Here is a 16213-nt window from a genome sequence, read left to right on the forward strand (position 1 = left end):
AATTTTAACCACTAACATCAATAACACTGATGGTTGATTTTTTTTTTTTGGTAGCATGTCCTAACTTATGATTTGACATATGACGGTGTTTGCTATGAAAAGATACATTTATTCCAAAAGAACCAAATTTGAGGGATATTAAATAGATGAGACTTAAAGCAGCAGCTGTTTACTGGTTTTGTACACGATGTTGTGCATGATTTCACATTTCAACATCTGCATATTCACAGGAAAATCCATTAAAAAAACCTGCAGAGGCTTTGGCAGCTTTGTTATGCTGAAATTTACAGTACAGACCAAAAGTTTGGACACACCTTCCCATTCATTTAAATGAGAAGGTGTGTCCAAACCTTTGGTCTGTACTGTATGTCCAAGAGAAAAGTAAGATTATTAAAACTTAACGGTAAATGCAATACAATAAAATGTACAATGTACAATCAAAAATATCAATCTAAATATTTATGCAAAAAACAACAGGGTTTAATTAGTTTATTTATGAAACACTAATTCACTACCAGGATTTAAAACGGTGGAAAAAGCTGGAAACCAAAATAAAGCAAGCTAAAGTAAATGTGAGTAGTACACTTTTATTTAAATCTCCCAAAATCCAGATTGGTATAATTCTATTCATCCCAGATCGTTCAAATAAAACCATTTATATTCATATTATATTATATTATTATTATTTATATTATATTTTAACAATAGAGTATGAAACAGACTCTATTACAGGTTTTTGTTGTAATTCCTTGTGCTGAACGAGCAACAAGTGTCTGTTTTAAGCATATTAACTTCACCTAATTCCTAAAATACATGCTGAGGTTCCCCTTTTTCTAACAGCCTGCAATATTTCATTTCCAGCTTTATTTTGAAAATGCCATTTTCTCCTGGATGTTCCTGGATGTTCCTGTCTAGCGTAACACAAGCCCTCCTATCCCAGTTTTTCGGAGAATGTGACCACTCCTTTACTGTTCCTTGGTGTGAGCATCGTGCATTTTGTGTTTCACCTGCGCTCCTGACAAATCCGCCGCTGTAAGAGGTGATGACTCTGGTAACAGGGTCATAGAAACCATCTGCACAGTCATAGCAGCCTGCAGGAATAGGTCTAGGTGGGTGCAGATATGTCATTTGAGATTCTCCTGGAAACACAGAAAGGGTGTGTTTTTCTTTTCTTTTTAAAATAATTGTTTATATGAGTAGTAAAACCATGATATTTATGCTAATACCAGGCTACTAATATGGAAACAAAGATTTCAGCTTCTATTTTACAAAAGGTACAGATTCATTAAAAAATTGCATAGCTTTTTGAAAAAAAAAAAAAAAAAAAGCCTTTGGTGGAGGACACAACAGCTCCAAGCCAAATAAACATTCTAACCTGCAGGTCTTATCCCATTGCACCTCTCGCTGTAAAAACGCCTGTCGTTCCCATCACAGTAGTCCCAGTTGTTTTCCTGATATTGCAAACCGTCCACAAAAGTAAACGACCCCTTTTGATGAAGCACATAAAAATAGATCCATTCAGTTCAATTTAAACAATACTCTTATTATTTTTCTCTAGGATTTTGACAGGAAACCTTTATGAAAAAGGACTTTAATAAAAAGGCTGTTAGTTTGTAAAATAGAATAAGTTTCAGTGGGACTCAGAGTCGAAAAAAAGAAAAAAGAAGGCTACATTCACATCTGCACACTGAGGTGCAGCTGTGATCCTACAAGTGTAACACAGATTTGGTTTAAGCAAACACATATTTAAGTAGCGCAGTAGCTACAAAAGGCTCATTATTTTTCCCCAATTAATTTTAGTCAGCAGTTTTGCAAAAATATCAAAAGAAATACAACAAACACAAATTTTAAAATTTATATAAAACATAAACTATGATAATTTGAATTAAACAAAACATTAGAAATAGCTACCATTTGAACTATGATTTGGTCGAATATATCCTTGTACAAGAGAGAAATAATCCCTCCATCCACTCTTGTCTGCTCTTGAATCTTAGAATAACTAACGCACAAGACGTAACAAAAAGTAGTTTACAGTCTTCTCCATTTCCAAAATAACATTTTACAAGCCTGGAAATGCTAATTAACCAACAATGGACTCTGGAGCTGCTAAAGTCATTCATTATCAGGAGAAACATTGCTCTCGCTTAAATCTGTGCTTTAGCTTCCAAAAGAAATCTCGATGGCCTTTGAGCAGATTTGGTAATTTTTTTTTAGAAATTTGACCTTTCTTAAGAATAGAGGAACTATTCATTTAAATAAAAATGATTGTTTACAATTAAAACATACGTCTGATCTGCAAAATCATGCATAAGTTATTCACAATCTCAAGTTTTGAAACTTTCTTGTAATTATGGTGGTCCTCCTATATGACCTGGATTTATTTGTTCCAAATAAAGGCAGATGAATAAGAAATGTGTAAATTTGGGACTTTTCATACACAGTCTGAGTCACATTCACCCAAAAGGCTTTAATACAATATAATAAGAAGATAATTTCAGGACACAAGTTCACAAAGGAAAATATACTTTTACACTATATTTGAAATCCATTTAAATTGAACAGGTTTTGTTTAGCTGGCACAAAATGCAGGTTTGCAGTAGTGTTTTTGAGCCAAACTTTGGCATAGTTCAGTGTTGTTATAAGCAGGGATCTACAAAATGTGGCTCCGGAGCCAAATGTAGCTCTTTAACCCCTCCTGTACCTCCTGTATGGCTCTCTGGTTGAAGAATAATAAAGTGTTTTATAATTTTGGAAAGTAACATATTTTTTTGACTATAAATGCATAAAATAAAACAAAAAGGTCAAATTTTATGCCACTAATTTAAGCAAACATCACTCCACCTCGGGTCCTGAGTACAGTACCCATAAGGCTCCAACATTACATCTCGTGCTACGGCTTCATAGTTTACCAAAGTTGAACATTTTGGTATATATATTTTTTGAAAAAAAAGATTCTTTAAAGATATTGTTTTTATTCAAATGCATATCACTGACTGTCTTATTTTTCCAATGGGGGAACTATGATTTGTGGCTCCTACTGGGCTGCAGTCAGTAAGAAACTGACCAAAAAAGCCTCTTTAAATGCTGAAGTTGTCAGACCCCTGGTATAAGGCATAGACATAACCACAATAACGACAACCACGGGAATAGCAGAACATCTCCTAGAAAAGAAAAGACAGCAATTATTAAATATGTATTTTAAAAAGGTAATTACCACTCATCATGATGTTGAGAAAGATATAAAAAAATCGTGTTGGGCTTTCTTGCTGAAATAATAAATTAAATTGAAATATTATTCATAGTTTGATTTAATTTAGTGCCAAAAGTGATTCAATAAAATGTTAATTGATATAATTTTTTTTCAAATCAAGTCAAATCAGTCAACAGCCACCAAAATCAAATTTGGTGGCTGATGACTGACTTGACTTGCGTAAAACAGAAAAACGAATACATAGCTATATAGTTATTTTTTTGTGAATACAATAATCTAAAGGAAAAATTGATCAATACATTTTAGACAAAGCTCTCTGAAACAATGTAAAAACCATGCATGGGTTGGCACTCACTTGTTTAGATATGCCGTCTTCCCAGATAGACTCATATTTAATCCCATTTGGAAAGAGAAGCATTCCTTTTCCATGAAACATTCCATCCTTCATCTCTCCAACATACTTGGTGTTTGTGGGAAAGGTGTACTCACCTTCTCCGTGCATCCTGAGGCAGAGCATTACAAACAACGCCAATTCAGTTATTTATTTATTTTTAATGAATTTGATCCAGGTCACAAAAAGAAAACATTGTACCTGTCATTTTCTGTGCACCCTTTGTAACTTCTTCCAATAAACTGCATAAGTTCGCTGACCTTGTTGTCCTCCATCTGTTTTTACAAAGAAATAAGCAAGGTTAAAATGTCAGCGGCGGTACTGATAAAACGATACCATGGCAACAGAGCAACAAGCAGCCGACAGTACGGGCTGGCTTTAACTTGCGGAGAAAAAAAATTAAAAATAGAAGAAAAAAACTTTACTTTGAACACATTTATTATTTTACATTTTAAAATATTTTAATAATTATATAAATCAAAATATTTCGATCTGTTCTAAATTTCTTTCATGTTCGAGCTTGCGCATGTGGATACGTCATCAATAAGCGCCGTAAAGCGACGGGACCAGGGAGAGAAAACTGACCTTCTCCTTTGCTTCGTCGCTTGACCTAAGTCAAGCAAGGAGCACCTTGATGGTTTTTGCCTGCTACGTTTGATTTTTCCACAGCTGCTGTCTTGTACTGCCCCTGAACCATGCCCAGGACGAGGGATATCCCCACACTGCAGGAGCTGAAGGTGGACGAGGTGAGCAGCGGTTATCCTTAGCTGACATGCTAACCGGCTAGCGTGTGTGTTGACGATGGCTTATGCCTTACTGCTATCAGTTTCCCCCACTTTTAAGTTCATTAGGCAAAGCCACATCTGGAAAGATTTTCATTACTTTTTGGCACTTTAAAAGCAAACCAACTTTTAAGGAAATCTACTTTTATTGGACTATTTGTATCTGATATTTCCAAATTTTCGCAGGCATGCGCGCATATCCTAGCTTAGCCACCAGATCTCTCTCTGCGAGACTAGCTGTCTTCAATGTTCTCTTTTTACTCTCCACACTACTATGTGGCAGCATTCCGAGGCAACACCAAAACATTCCTCTTCTTCTTTTTTAGAGCCAGATTAAGTCCAAAACTGAAAGCAGACAAAATATAAAATGTAAATATTCAGGTGGCAGACATAATTTTCATTAAAAAGTTAAAACAGAAGTCAGAAAAGAAAAAGGAAAAATGTCTACAAAGTTTGCAAAATATTAAACTAAAGGGGAAAAAAGTTTTTTTTTTTTTTTTTTCATTAAATAAAACGATAATAAAACAGTTATAGGGCTACACAGCGCTCCTGCCTCACAGCAAGAAGGCCCCCGGTTCAAGTCCCTGGGGGAACTTAAACAAAACACCAACGGGGGACCTTTCTGTGTGGAGTTTGCATGTTCTCCCTGTGCATGTGTGGGTTTTCTCCGGGGACTCCTGCTCCCTCCCACCGTCCAAAAACATGCTTCATAGGTTAATTGGTTACTCTAAATTGTCCCTAAGTGTGAATGTCCAGGATGTCCCCTGCCTTCGCCCACAAGTGGCCGGGATAGGCTCCTGCAGCCCCATGACCGCGAAAGCGACAAAACGGGTTTAGAAGATGAATGAATAAAACAGATATTTTATTAAAAATACCACATCCTGTAAGTATTTCATTATATATTTAGTTCTTGCATAGTGCCACATATGGAGAAAAAGTATAAATAATTTTACATAGTTTAATATTACAAGGAAATTATATCCGGTCCCAATAACATTTAATTTAGAGCTAAGATGAGATTCAATGGTGTGTTTAAAATATCCTAAATTTTCCAGCTTTTTGACCATCTTACCTTACTCCAATCCTTTCTCTTTCTGGAGCAATGCAAGAAACACAATTTTGTTACATCCACATCTGTAATGTAACGTTGTCAAAACGACCCAACAATTCATTTAAGAGAATTTTTTAAAGTTCTTTGTTTGATTATTATTTTTGCTTTGTTGAATCTTGTGTTTTTCTTGTCCCTGCAGATCGCTGTGTCATCTGCAGTGCTAAAAGCTGCTGCCCACCATTATGGCTCCCAGTGTGACAAAGCCAACAAGGAGTTCATGTTGTGCCGCTGGGAAGAGAAAGACCCCAGGAAGTGTCTAGAAGAAGGGAGGAAGGTCAATGAGTGTGCACTCAACTTCTTCAGGTAACTCTGGGGTTTCTACTTCTTATGTGATCACATTTTTTAGATTTGTTAGTTCATCAGCTGCAGTGGATGTTAGGAATGTGTGGAGTCAATGGAGTAATTGCATAAGTTGGAAAAGATGCATGGCAGAGATCAAACGATGAAAGCAGTTCCTGCTATGCTTGCTTACTACATAAAACATGAGACTAACTCTGTGACATTGTAGTAGACAGGAGAAAAAATAAATTTCAGGAAAACTATTAGATTATTGTGACTAAAAAATGTTTTATGAAAAAATGAACACAGTAAGTAGTTTGTGGGAACTTTTTAAATACGGCTAGAAAAAAAGCTAAAACAACAATAAAAGCAAATATCTTCATGAGAACCACAAATGAGAAAAGGGTTAAGATTTTGCTGTAGTATGAAAGCAAACCTCCCTGCATCCCACTTGAACAAATGAACTATCAATAGAAAAGCCAGAATCTCTTTAGGGTAGCTTAAAAGGTTCAAATATATGTCCACCATGGAGAACATGATTAAACTGGCTGGTTTTCTGGAAGAAGTAATGATTTTGATTTAAAGAAGGAATGACTTTCTCTAGAACAGGTAGCTCAGAACATTAACAATTGAATGTATTGACCATTTAATCAGTTGGTCATATAACATATGATGGTGCTCCTAAGGTATTTTTATAATATAAAGTTTCGTGCTCACCAGAGTTTATTTCCTTAAAAATTCTGCTTCATTGAGCAAGTGTGAGAACTCATTTGAACTCTGGTGTCGACTAAACAACCCGTCTGCCTAAAAACAACGGCTCACTCTAAAATGAACTTCGGTGTAAATGCAGATGGACCAAAAGAGAAAAGAAGCACAGAAAGTAAATATGGAAGAAAGATTAAAATAGTTCAAATGTTGTTTATCTTTCAGCATATCCCATCAGAGGTCGATGGCTCACAGTGCTTATTCCTAAAAGATTAGGTTTTTGAAAACATTCAGCCGTTATTAAAGACCCACTCCAAAAAACAAACATGTTTTTATGTTCTTATAGCATTTTTCTCATGATGGAGGACATTTCTAAAGAAAATAAATTTTAAAATTGTATTTATGCGTATGATTGAACTTGTGATGGATCAGGAGCAGATAAAAACCCGTTGTTTGAAAAAGCTCTGTTGTGACGCACCAACTGAAATGGGCTGGCCAAAGATTCTATGCTTCGCTCCATTCTGATGCATCCACTTGCAGACAGACAGATCCTATACTTCTAAATTTTCCTTGTCTGAGCTGGCATCTGGCTCATAACTGGATAGCTCCAATATTGCTCACCATTTCTGTTGCACCGCTAATGATGGCATGGGGTTGTGAGGGGCTGTAAGCTAGCAGGAGTGAGTGAAAACAAAGCGATGATGGGAATATCAGTGGGGGGGGGTTACTTCCGTACCAACAGCCCCGCCCACAACTCATAGGTGAATTTCTAATGAACCCATGCTGCTCTGCAGAAACTCTTTAAAAAAAAAAGACACTTTTTTTTTTTTTTGGCCAAAAACTGCAATGGAAAGGAATATAGGTTGAGTGGGACTTTAAAGCTTTCAGATTTCAACATCGTCTTGGATTAGAGTTCTTGCTCCCATATAATTCAGTATCTAGATTGATTCCTAAACTCGTGTTACCTTGGAGACAGACTTATTTTTAAACTGCTACTATTTTTTATCAGGTCTTACAGTAATTATAAAAATATCCCCACGTCTTTAGTACAACCGCTTCTGTCTTGCTAGTTTAAGTGTTAAAATAAAAGGGGAACATTTCAACAAACTTTTAAAACGCACCTTTTTCATACATAAGGCGCATCAGATAATAAGACACTTAAAATAAAAGTCCCCTGTAATAAATTGTTATATGACTACACTACCCAGAATGCCTAGAGGCGTCAAGAGGCATGCAATTGGTCAGAGGGGTTGATGGGAAATTTTAGTTAGTGTTGCAGCTTTCAGATGTACTTAAGACATTTTGACAGATGCACAAAGTGCATTCATTATCCCGCTTATACCATGGTCATTTACCAAAGATTCTATCAGTTTTTACTACATTATTCTTGTTATTTTTTTTTGGTTTAGATCGCTTTTTTCTCCAAAAGCGGCTATTTGTTACGTGGTGCGGCGTGTTGTCACGGTACATGACCACGACCTCGACTGCAGTGGCAAAGGAAAGCGATATACAGTAAACCCTTGTTTTTCGCGGGGGTTACGTTCCAAAAAGAACCCGTGAAAGGCAAAATCCGTGAAGTAGAAACCTCTATTTTTTTTTAACAATTATTATACAGTTAAATACTCTGTTGTAAATTGAAAAGACAGAACAAACAATTTTACAGGCTCAAGCATTTGTTTCACAAATAAAAGGACTTTAGAAACGTATTTTTCAACAAATAACTTCTGTACTGTACTGTCAAATAATAATTTGAATCATAGATGTGAACAGAAGGCTTCAAATCGCCCCGCCCACTGGGACCTGAAGAATTTGATTAAACGGGAGAAAATATAAAATGATTATGAAAAAAATACAAAGTACAGTTGTACAAATAGTGTATTTCACTGCTCTTCAGACTGAGCTGCTGCATCCTGACTCCACTCTGCAGTGTTTTCTTCTTTTGAAGCCCGCGGTGCAGGTGTGTTTGTTCAGGAGAAGAACAGTGAAAGGCAGTTGTTGTCGCTCTTTTTTCTATGGGTTTTAGAGAAACTCGAAATTGCAAGAGAATTTGCACGTACGTAATGTAAATTTGGCGAGTTGTTTTACGTACTTGTACATATTAAACCGCAATGTCAATGACGCACAGGTAGAGAAGAAGCGGAGTGACTTTTTAGCCAATTAGAATGCAGAACACAATGCACGATGCAAATCCGTGAAGTAGCGAAACCGTGAAAAGTAAACCGTGTTATAGCGAGGGATCACTGTATATGCTGATCGTCATGATAAAGCATCAGTTCAGAGAGGAAGTTCACCTCTTCCCACTTGTTTTTGTCCAGATGAATACGATATCATCGTCCATCGTGATGGGTGACTGACATCCCGATGGAGAGACCACCATCGTGATGCCACGCCCCCGCCACGTTGCGCGTCGACACCATAAGCCGCGGTTACATGTACAAAATATCTTGATGGGATCAATGGTCGGATTAGAATCCAACCGTGTACATGGGCCCAGAAAAATGTTTTCAGAATATAAAAACGTTCACTAAGGTCACAATTTCGGTCGGAATAAATCATTGGCACATGCGCAGTATTCGCACATGCGCAGTTTGAAAACCGGAAGGGGATACAACTTCCGCCGAGCGGCTTTTTTTCCAAACTTTATTGAATGTAACAATTCAATACAAAACGATAACAGCACCGAACGGCTATATATATTGACATGTCAGCTCGGTAAAATACGAGATGATCTTCTAAACGTGCTTTTAATAATGTTACGGTTATTATCAAACACCTGTTCGCTCATCATTTGAATTTTAATCCGTGTGGTCAGTGCTTTTTCTGAACGGAGCCAGGATTAGCAGTATGCTAACACGGGCTAACAACATTAGCTTTGGGTGGCGCTGCACGTAAACGTGTAAGAATAACATCAGCTTTTATTTAGTCGGGACACGACTGGAAACACAAATCCACGTGATTGTTTGAATGTTTTCTAAGGACTGAGCGACATTTCTGCTTTGAAGCTCAAACCGCTGTGTGTGCTGACGATCCGAGCTGTGCTCAGACACACGTTTAGACCCGGTTCTGAGTTCGGTTGCTTGTACCCCTATAGAGCTGCGGGACGGATCGCAGCCTGAAATCTCCCACACATACCGCTCATGTACCCCCCCCTTTTCCCATCAAACACAAAGCTGTAAATCCGCGCTCCGCCGGTCCACTTCACTAATTAAGTGCGGGAGCGACTACACTTCTTTTCTATCTTGCTTGTTACTTTTTCTGTTAAAGTCACTTCCCTCAGTTTATACTGGATCATTGCGGATTAACCATTAGTTGGGAAATAAAATGAAAAAAGCAAAATAACGAATAGCAGTTATATAAGAACGAAAAATGTAAAAATACCCCCCCCCCCCCCCCCCCCCCCCCGACGATGTCATCGTCCATCCCGATGGTTGACAGCAAACATCGTCAACGGCCAAATTAGGGGACATCGCCCAACCCTAGATGAAGCAAAAGTTTGTTTTAAATTGTTGTTCAGTCTTTTTAAACTATAAGCAGAAAAACTAAACCAACAGTGACATTTTTGGGAAGTTTGCTGCGTTTCCAGGTGATGGAATTGGGATCTCCGACATGGTGGAATACCAACCCTTTTTTGGTGTGTGCTGGAAGAATATTATCCTCCCCCTTTTGCATTGGCCTAAAGGGAACATCTTTTTTCTAATGTTTGATGGAAAAGGTGATATTTGATTGGGCAGAAAAATCCCATTTTCAAAGCCTGGTCTGCTACGCTGGTGTCATCTACAAAACCAAACAGCGTTCCTGTGGTTGGAGCGTGATTAAAGATGTGGCTTTAAGAATTCATGTGAAACACGGGTCAGACAAAGTTTGCGGTTGGGGGTCTTTCATTTCTTACATGGTGATTGACATAAGGGTAAAAGAAAAAATGTGGTCTGAGGCTGCAAATGCTGCTGATGGACAGTTCTTTTAGAGTTTGAAGTTGCTAAGTATACATAGCAGATTTCAGAAGTTTCCTGCTCTGTGGTATGTCCCACTATTAGGCTCTTCAGCTGAAAATCGGTTGTAAAGTTCAACTGTAAGGCTGACATCTTAAAACATGGATTTGTGCTCATTCTGGGATTGGGTTCAGCAACCATATTTCATAAAAAAAGTTGAGTGAAGCTAATGATGATTTAAAAACTCATGTTCAAACTACAGGCAGACTTTAATGACACTCATGGGCTTCCATACTCTGTTAATTCTGAAGGATTTGAAACACCGTTATAAGCATATTTTTAGGTGAAATAAAACAGTTGCCGTTGGTTACATATCTCATAAATTCAGGTCAAAACTGCTTTTGGATCCATTTTGGCTAAAAAAACCCTCAAGAATGTTCTGGTAGAAAGCGATTTCTTTTTGCATTTCGTTTCCAAGTTTATCAACAGAGTTTTATCTTCTTTTTTTTATCTAATCATCATCTGGAAAAAATGTAAAAGTTCTCACTAGAAACAAAAGCAGAACTTTTTACTGAGCTGCTTGTTAAAGCAAGACTTGGCAGTAACTTATCTTTTGATTCTAGTTCCACATTAGATATGTGGTGTGTGTTGTGAAGGCGAGTTTTCATTTTGCTCCCACAATAAATGCAATGCTTCATTGCATTTATTTGTAGGAGCTTATAGTTTTATGGCTCTTAGAAATGTGGAATTATGTTTTTAATACACTCTTAAGAAGAACTTTTTGGTAACAAAACACTGGCAGGTGTCAAAGAGAATTTGTCTTTTGCATTTACTGTACACTATTAAATTATTTTTTTAAAGTCTCTCCACGCGCTATTGATTGACAGCATTTACTAGTTTTTTTCTGTAGCAAAAACAGATTATTCATTTTTGTGTGCGAGTGATTTAATGGTAGTTAAGCCCTGGAAGGCGGGTTCTGTCATTGGCTGCAAACAGGACACATTTGAAGCAGTGATGGAGAGGAGGTCACTGAACAGACTCCTTTCAATCATGGACAACCCAGAGCATCCTCTCCACCCTGTTCTAGACAAACAGCGGAGCTCCTTCTCTAGGAGGCTCAGACAGCTCCGCTCCAAAACTGCCTGGTACCAAAAGTCATTCATACCCAACGCAATAACCCTGTACAACAACACACTATGCAAAAGATAACCTTTGCACATTTTTATTATCTATTTATTTAGTTTTTTTCCATTTTGCACATTTCTTTTGCACATCCTTTTACCTGCACTGTTCTGTAAATAGCTTTTTAAATTATACTACTTACTTTGATGTTTGCATTTATGCTACATTTTCTTTGTTCTTGTTGTTTTGTTTTTTATTCATTTCATTCTAAGTCTTTTTTCCCCTCTGCTGTCAGTTGCTATGGTGACAAACAAATTTCCCACGTGTGGGATCAATAAAGTATTTCTGATTCTGATTTTTTTTCTTTTTTCTTCAATTTCACTACTGTCGCTGGAAAAGTTCTTTCTCTTTTCAGAAATGTTCATCACATAGGGAGCGCTGGGAGGAACCTACCTTTTCAGAAAATACGCAAAATGTTTCAGATTGTTTTGACATTGATTAGCTAATTTTTTTTTTTTTTTTTAGGATCACACATAGGAGTTTAGCACAACTCCTATGTAGAAAATCTACGTTACACTTTTATTAAACAGTTAAAAGCAGCTCCTTCTGTCATGCAATCACAAGGACGATCCAGGGCTTTTGTTTTTCCTGTCCCAAGTCTGGGTAAATGTGGAAGGGCATTCAACTGACCTCCAAATCAGTCAGGGAAATCACAAACAGAACTGCTTATGAATGAGCAATTTGAATATTTTTAAATGTGACATGACAGAGATCTTTGAGGAGCATCAACCATAAATCTCACTAAATGGGACTGAGTTATGCATCCCGGGATTTGTCTCTTTTAACTGCTGCATCATGTCTTTACTGACCACTGAACACAGCTTTGCACTCATGTAACACTAAACTAGCTCCGTTGTTTAAAATAAAATAAAGTTGACAGACGTACCGCTAATTATTAAGAGATTTCAATAAAATAGTTAAACCCATTTTATTTATTAATGCGTGTCTGTCTGCCCTGTGCTTCTTTAGGCAAATCAAGGGGAACTGCGCGGAGTCCTTTACAGAGTACTGGACCTGTCTGGATTACACCAACCTGGCAGAACTGCGTCACTGCCGCAAACAGCAGCAAGCATTCGACAGCTGCGTCCTCGACAAACTTGGTTGGGAGAGACCTGAACTGGGAGATCTATCAAAAGTGAGACTCGTAACTCTTTGTGAATTTGTGCACAGCACTGCTGATGGCGTCTATTCTTGCTGATTGTGGGCTATGCAAGAAGCCCTGATTGCATTTGTGCAGTTCTCTCACTCAGTAACCGTTGTGAGCAGGGAAATTATGTGTTTTTGTGTTGCTTTGGATTTTTTTTAAGTAGCTTTTCTTATGCTAGCAAGCATCATTGGGGTTTATGCAATCAAATCTGTGCCAAAAGTTAATCATGAGAGCAGTTTTTTGTCATTTAAACAAAGTCTTAAGCTTTAATCTTTTTTTTGTTACTTTTGCTTAAAAAAACAAAACAAATAGCATCAGTATTTTATGAAAGAAATCTGATTGTCAATCCTTTTGGTTGCAAATAAAGAAACAATATATTCACCTATCTTATGGATAATGAACTGTTACATTTTCTGACATTTATTTCTTTAGTTCACCTGCAACCAGTTTGTCAAAAACACAAATTTCTTTTTTTAAACTAAGATTTTGCACATTTTTTGTTCTCTTTAAACTATATCTGTAAATTGAGCCTTTAAATGCCTTTTAGGTAGCTTTAATATTGTATCAAATTTAGATGTATTGCTGTCCAAGATATGTTAAGTCATAACAAATCAGAAAAAGTATGTAAAGTCTGAGTTCAAGAACAATTTTTTTCCCACGGAAATGGGAGTTTAAAGCGGTACAATCATCCCTAAACTGGTTTTTCTTTAATACATCACATGTTGCAGATTATTTCTATATTTAATGGTCACATTCTTATAATTAGGGCTACAAAAAATGTTTTTATTTTTTTAAATTAGCACAAGCAGAAAATTCTTAAATAGGGAAAATCCCAAGACAAAAGGAAGATGGAGGAAAAGACTTTGGTTTCAAATAGTTTTTCTTTTCTTTTCTTTAAACAGGGTTCATGTAAACCTGAAGGCTAAAACACTGTATTCATTTCACACAATGCAAAAATATGTACAAATTCCTCGTTTTTTGAATATCATTTCTTCATTTATTTGTCTTGCATCATTGAGCTTTATTTTTTTTATGTCAACATCTTGGTTGTTTATAGCACATTTTAAAGGTTGTAGTAATAGATTTGAAATCCTTTAATTTACCGTCAATGTAAATTTACCTTTTTTTTAAAATTTCTTCACAGGTGACCAAAGTGTCGACTGCTAGACCCTTACCAGAAAACCCCTACCACTCTAGACCTCGTCCTGAGCCGAACCCAGTCATCGAGGGGAAGCTGGAGCCTGCCAAATACGGCAGCAGGCTATTCTTTTGGAGCTGGTGATTAAAGCTCGCTAGAGAAAAGTCTGAATAAGACCCTATAGAGCCATGAGTTTTGTCTAAAAACAGCCGAACCACTTCTGAGCATTGATGGATTCACAATACTCGAAAGAGTGAAATGGTTTTTGTTCAAACACAAGTATCGAAATTCTGGCTGTGGTTCTTTTTCTTTGGACAGCACTCATGTCTGATTGTTGGAAAATGATATTTTGTCTTTTCTGGCCACTTCTGTAAATTATTGTTGTCAGAAAATAAAAATACAAATTTTACCTCTGGAATGTTTTGCTTTTTTCCACAATATGGTCAATGTTTGAAACTGTTTTTTAACCTTAGAAACGCGTAGCCATGCCTAGGCGTCTGTGTTTTGTCAGTCTGTATTGTCAGACTGATGCAGGTTGAGGTTGAAGGTCAAGGCTGAGGGTCATTACCTGCAGCCAGCAAGAGCTGCTTTTGCTTCCTCCTTTTCTCTCAGCTCACTTCCTGCCTGTGACCTGCAGTGGAAGAAGACCAGAAGGGTAGTGTTCAGGGATTCACGGCGGAGTGTGTTATTGCTGCCGGCACGTGCACGCTCATGCAGACGTGGCTTCTTGACCCGGGACGGAAGCAGATACGAAGCCAAGTCAAAGACGGCACTGACTTGTGGAACATCCACTCAGTCAACACTCGGGTGGTGTCGGGCCTCTGTCCAACTTCTAAGATTATCTGCTTTCAGGAGGAACACAGCTCACTGTTAAAGGTCTTTGACAGCACTCGTCCAAATCTTTTAGAAATAGTAATAGATAATTTAATCTCTTTCACAATAATTTGATCAGATGAGTTTATTACACTTAAAAAAAGACATGGACTTTATATTTTGTGCACGTTTAGAATGTCTTTAGTCCTAATTTGTTCAGTTTATGTAAAATCACAAAATTGTTGCTTATTGAAGACATTTTTACATATAATGTAAAAAACAAAAAAAAATTTCCTGGTACTTTTCACTATATTTCCATCAATTTTCCTTTTTTATCCAAAAGAAGAAAGTTACGGCATATTTTTGAGCATGTTTGGATGGTTTTTACGGGGTGTGAATAATCTTGGATTCAGAAATCCCCTCACAAGGTGTGGTCTCCATCCACGGCTTGCACAGGAAATGTCTGACCAAGCCTCTTCTGACCTGGACAGGCAGACAAAGAGATGGAGGAAGAAAGGATGGAAAGAGGAAAGGAGGTGTGGACGGAGGGAAACATGAAGGAGGTGGGAGAAGGTGAGAAGCACTGGCAAGAAAACAAGATGGAAGAGGGAGAAACGAAAGAATTAAGCAAGATATGACACTGAGGGGGACGGCAAAAAGCGAAGCCTCAAAAAAATATTTAGAAGTGAGTAGTTCATCTGATAAGGAGTGGGGGACCTTGAGGATTTCAGTGGCTGACAGAGAGGCCCTGGGGCTCGTGTCAGGGCCCATCTCCATGCGACTTACAGGAAACAGAGGGTCATCATTGTTTGACACAGCGCCTCCACAGGAAACGGGCTCTGGCACAGGAAAGAAATACAATACCAGGCTTTTATAAAGTTACAGCCCACCTGGGAGACCGATGCGTTAAAATACTCCAACAATTTATCCTGCTAATAGCACACCACTGTCAATATTTACAATGGACCACAACTGTTTGAAGCAGAAATTTGAGTTCAATGAGCCTAAAAGAAAAACAATCCAAAACTACAGCTAAATGTATTTTATTCTTTGATATTTGGCAAAAACGATCAATCGATCAAAGAGTTTTGTTAAAAAAAGGTTACCTCTTGCAAATGCAAATGTTCTTCAAGAAATTGTTCCACGTCTCTGCCGTGTGGGTGCACTTGACTGGGCAAACTCCCCAAAATGTAGGTTTTGTTTGATTTGTTTATGCTGGCACTCATTTCCTTACTGTCAGGCTCTGATCTTTTAGATGGCACACACTGTCGAGTGTTGCTTTCATGTATCCCATCAGCCCCCACCGCACGCCGCACGAGTCGGCTTTGAACCCACATGCGGGTTTGGGTGGACAACAGACGCCCACAAACCCACAAGTGCCCCCACAAAATCCCTAACCTGAGGTTTCCTGGTCTGAGAGCTTCAGAAGGTAGAGCTTTAGGGAAACACTCAACATTTGTGCACATGTGTGCATCTCCCATTCTTTCTGGATGAAGAGCTGCAGGTGTCTTCATGGGAAACA

At 37.7% G+C, this 16213-nt stretch overlaps 2 protein-coding genes across 5 annotated transcripts in view; one reads left to right on the forward strand and one right to left on the reverse strand.

Annotated features, from left to right (window-relative positions):
- Window positions 1-3963, reverse strand: part of morn5 (MORN repeat containing 5) — a 31338-nt gene extending 27375 nt beyond the window's left edge. Inside the window, exons 1-5 of one of the 4 annotated variants that reach the window (XM_078955820.1) lie at window positions 3807-3950; window positions 3570-3717; window positions 3068-3164; window positions 1376-1487; window positions 1008-1139 (exon numbers count right to left, since the gene is read on the reverse strand). In XM_078955820.1, coding sequence (XP_078811946.1) covers window positions 1008-1139; window positions 1376-1487; window positions 3068-3164; window positions 3570-3655 — 427 coding nt within the window. In that variant the 5' untranslated portion in view covers window positions 3656-3717; window positions 3807-3950. Of the gene's footprint in view, window positions 1-1007; window positions 1140-1375; window positions 1488-3067; window positions 3165-3569; window positions 3718-3806 lie in introns of all 4 variants that reach the window. The other 3 variants (XM_023960646.2, XM_023960647.2, XM_023960648.2) reach the window with 3 other exon arrangements.
- Window positions 3964-3966: 3 nt separating this feature from the next.
- Window positions 3967-14296, forward strand: ndufa8 (NADH:ubiquinone oxidoreductase subunit A8). Its single transcript, XM_004074826.4, has 4 exons — window positions 3967-4351; window positions 5638-5801; window positions 12563-12728; window positions 13885-14296. The coding sequence occupies exons 1-4, from the start codon at window positions 4301-4303 to the stop codon at window positions 14020-14022; spliced, it is 519 nt and encodes a 172-aa protein (XP_004074874.1). The 5' UTR covers window positions 3967-4300; the 3' UTR covers window positions 14023-14296.
- The last annotated feature ends 1917 nt before the right edge of the window (window positions 14297-16213 follow it).

This window comes from Oryzias latipes, chromosome 12 (genome assembly GCF_053564925.1).
Source record: "Oryzias latipes strain Hd-rR chromosome 12, Olatipes_Hd-rR_3.1".
Classification (NCBI taxonomy): Eukaryota; Metazoa; Chordata; class Actinopteri; order Beloniformes; family Adrianichthyidae; genus Oryzias; species Oryzias latipes.

Bases quoted from the DNA above. Each gene is read 5' to 3' on its own strand.
- ndufa8 (XM_004074826.4), top strand. From the start codon at position 4,301: ATGCCCAGGACGAGGGATATCCCCACACTGCAGGAGCTGAAGGTGGAC. The intron at 4,352-5,637 runs GTGAGCAGCGGT...TTGTCCCTGCAG, and splicing joins AGGAGCTGAAGGTGGACGAG to ATCGCTGTGTCATCTGCAGT. The intron at 12,729-13,884 runs GTGAGACTCGTA...ATTTCTTCACAG, and splicing joins AACTGGGAGATCTATCAAAA to GTGACCAAAGTGTCGACTGC.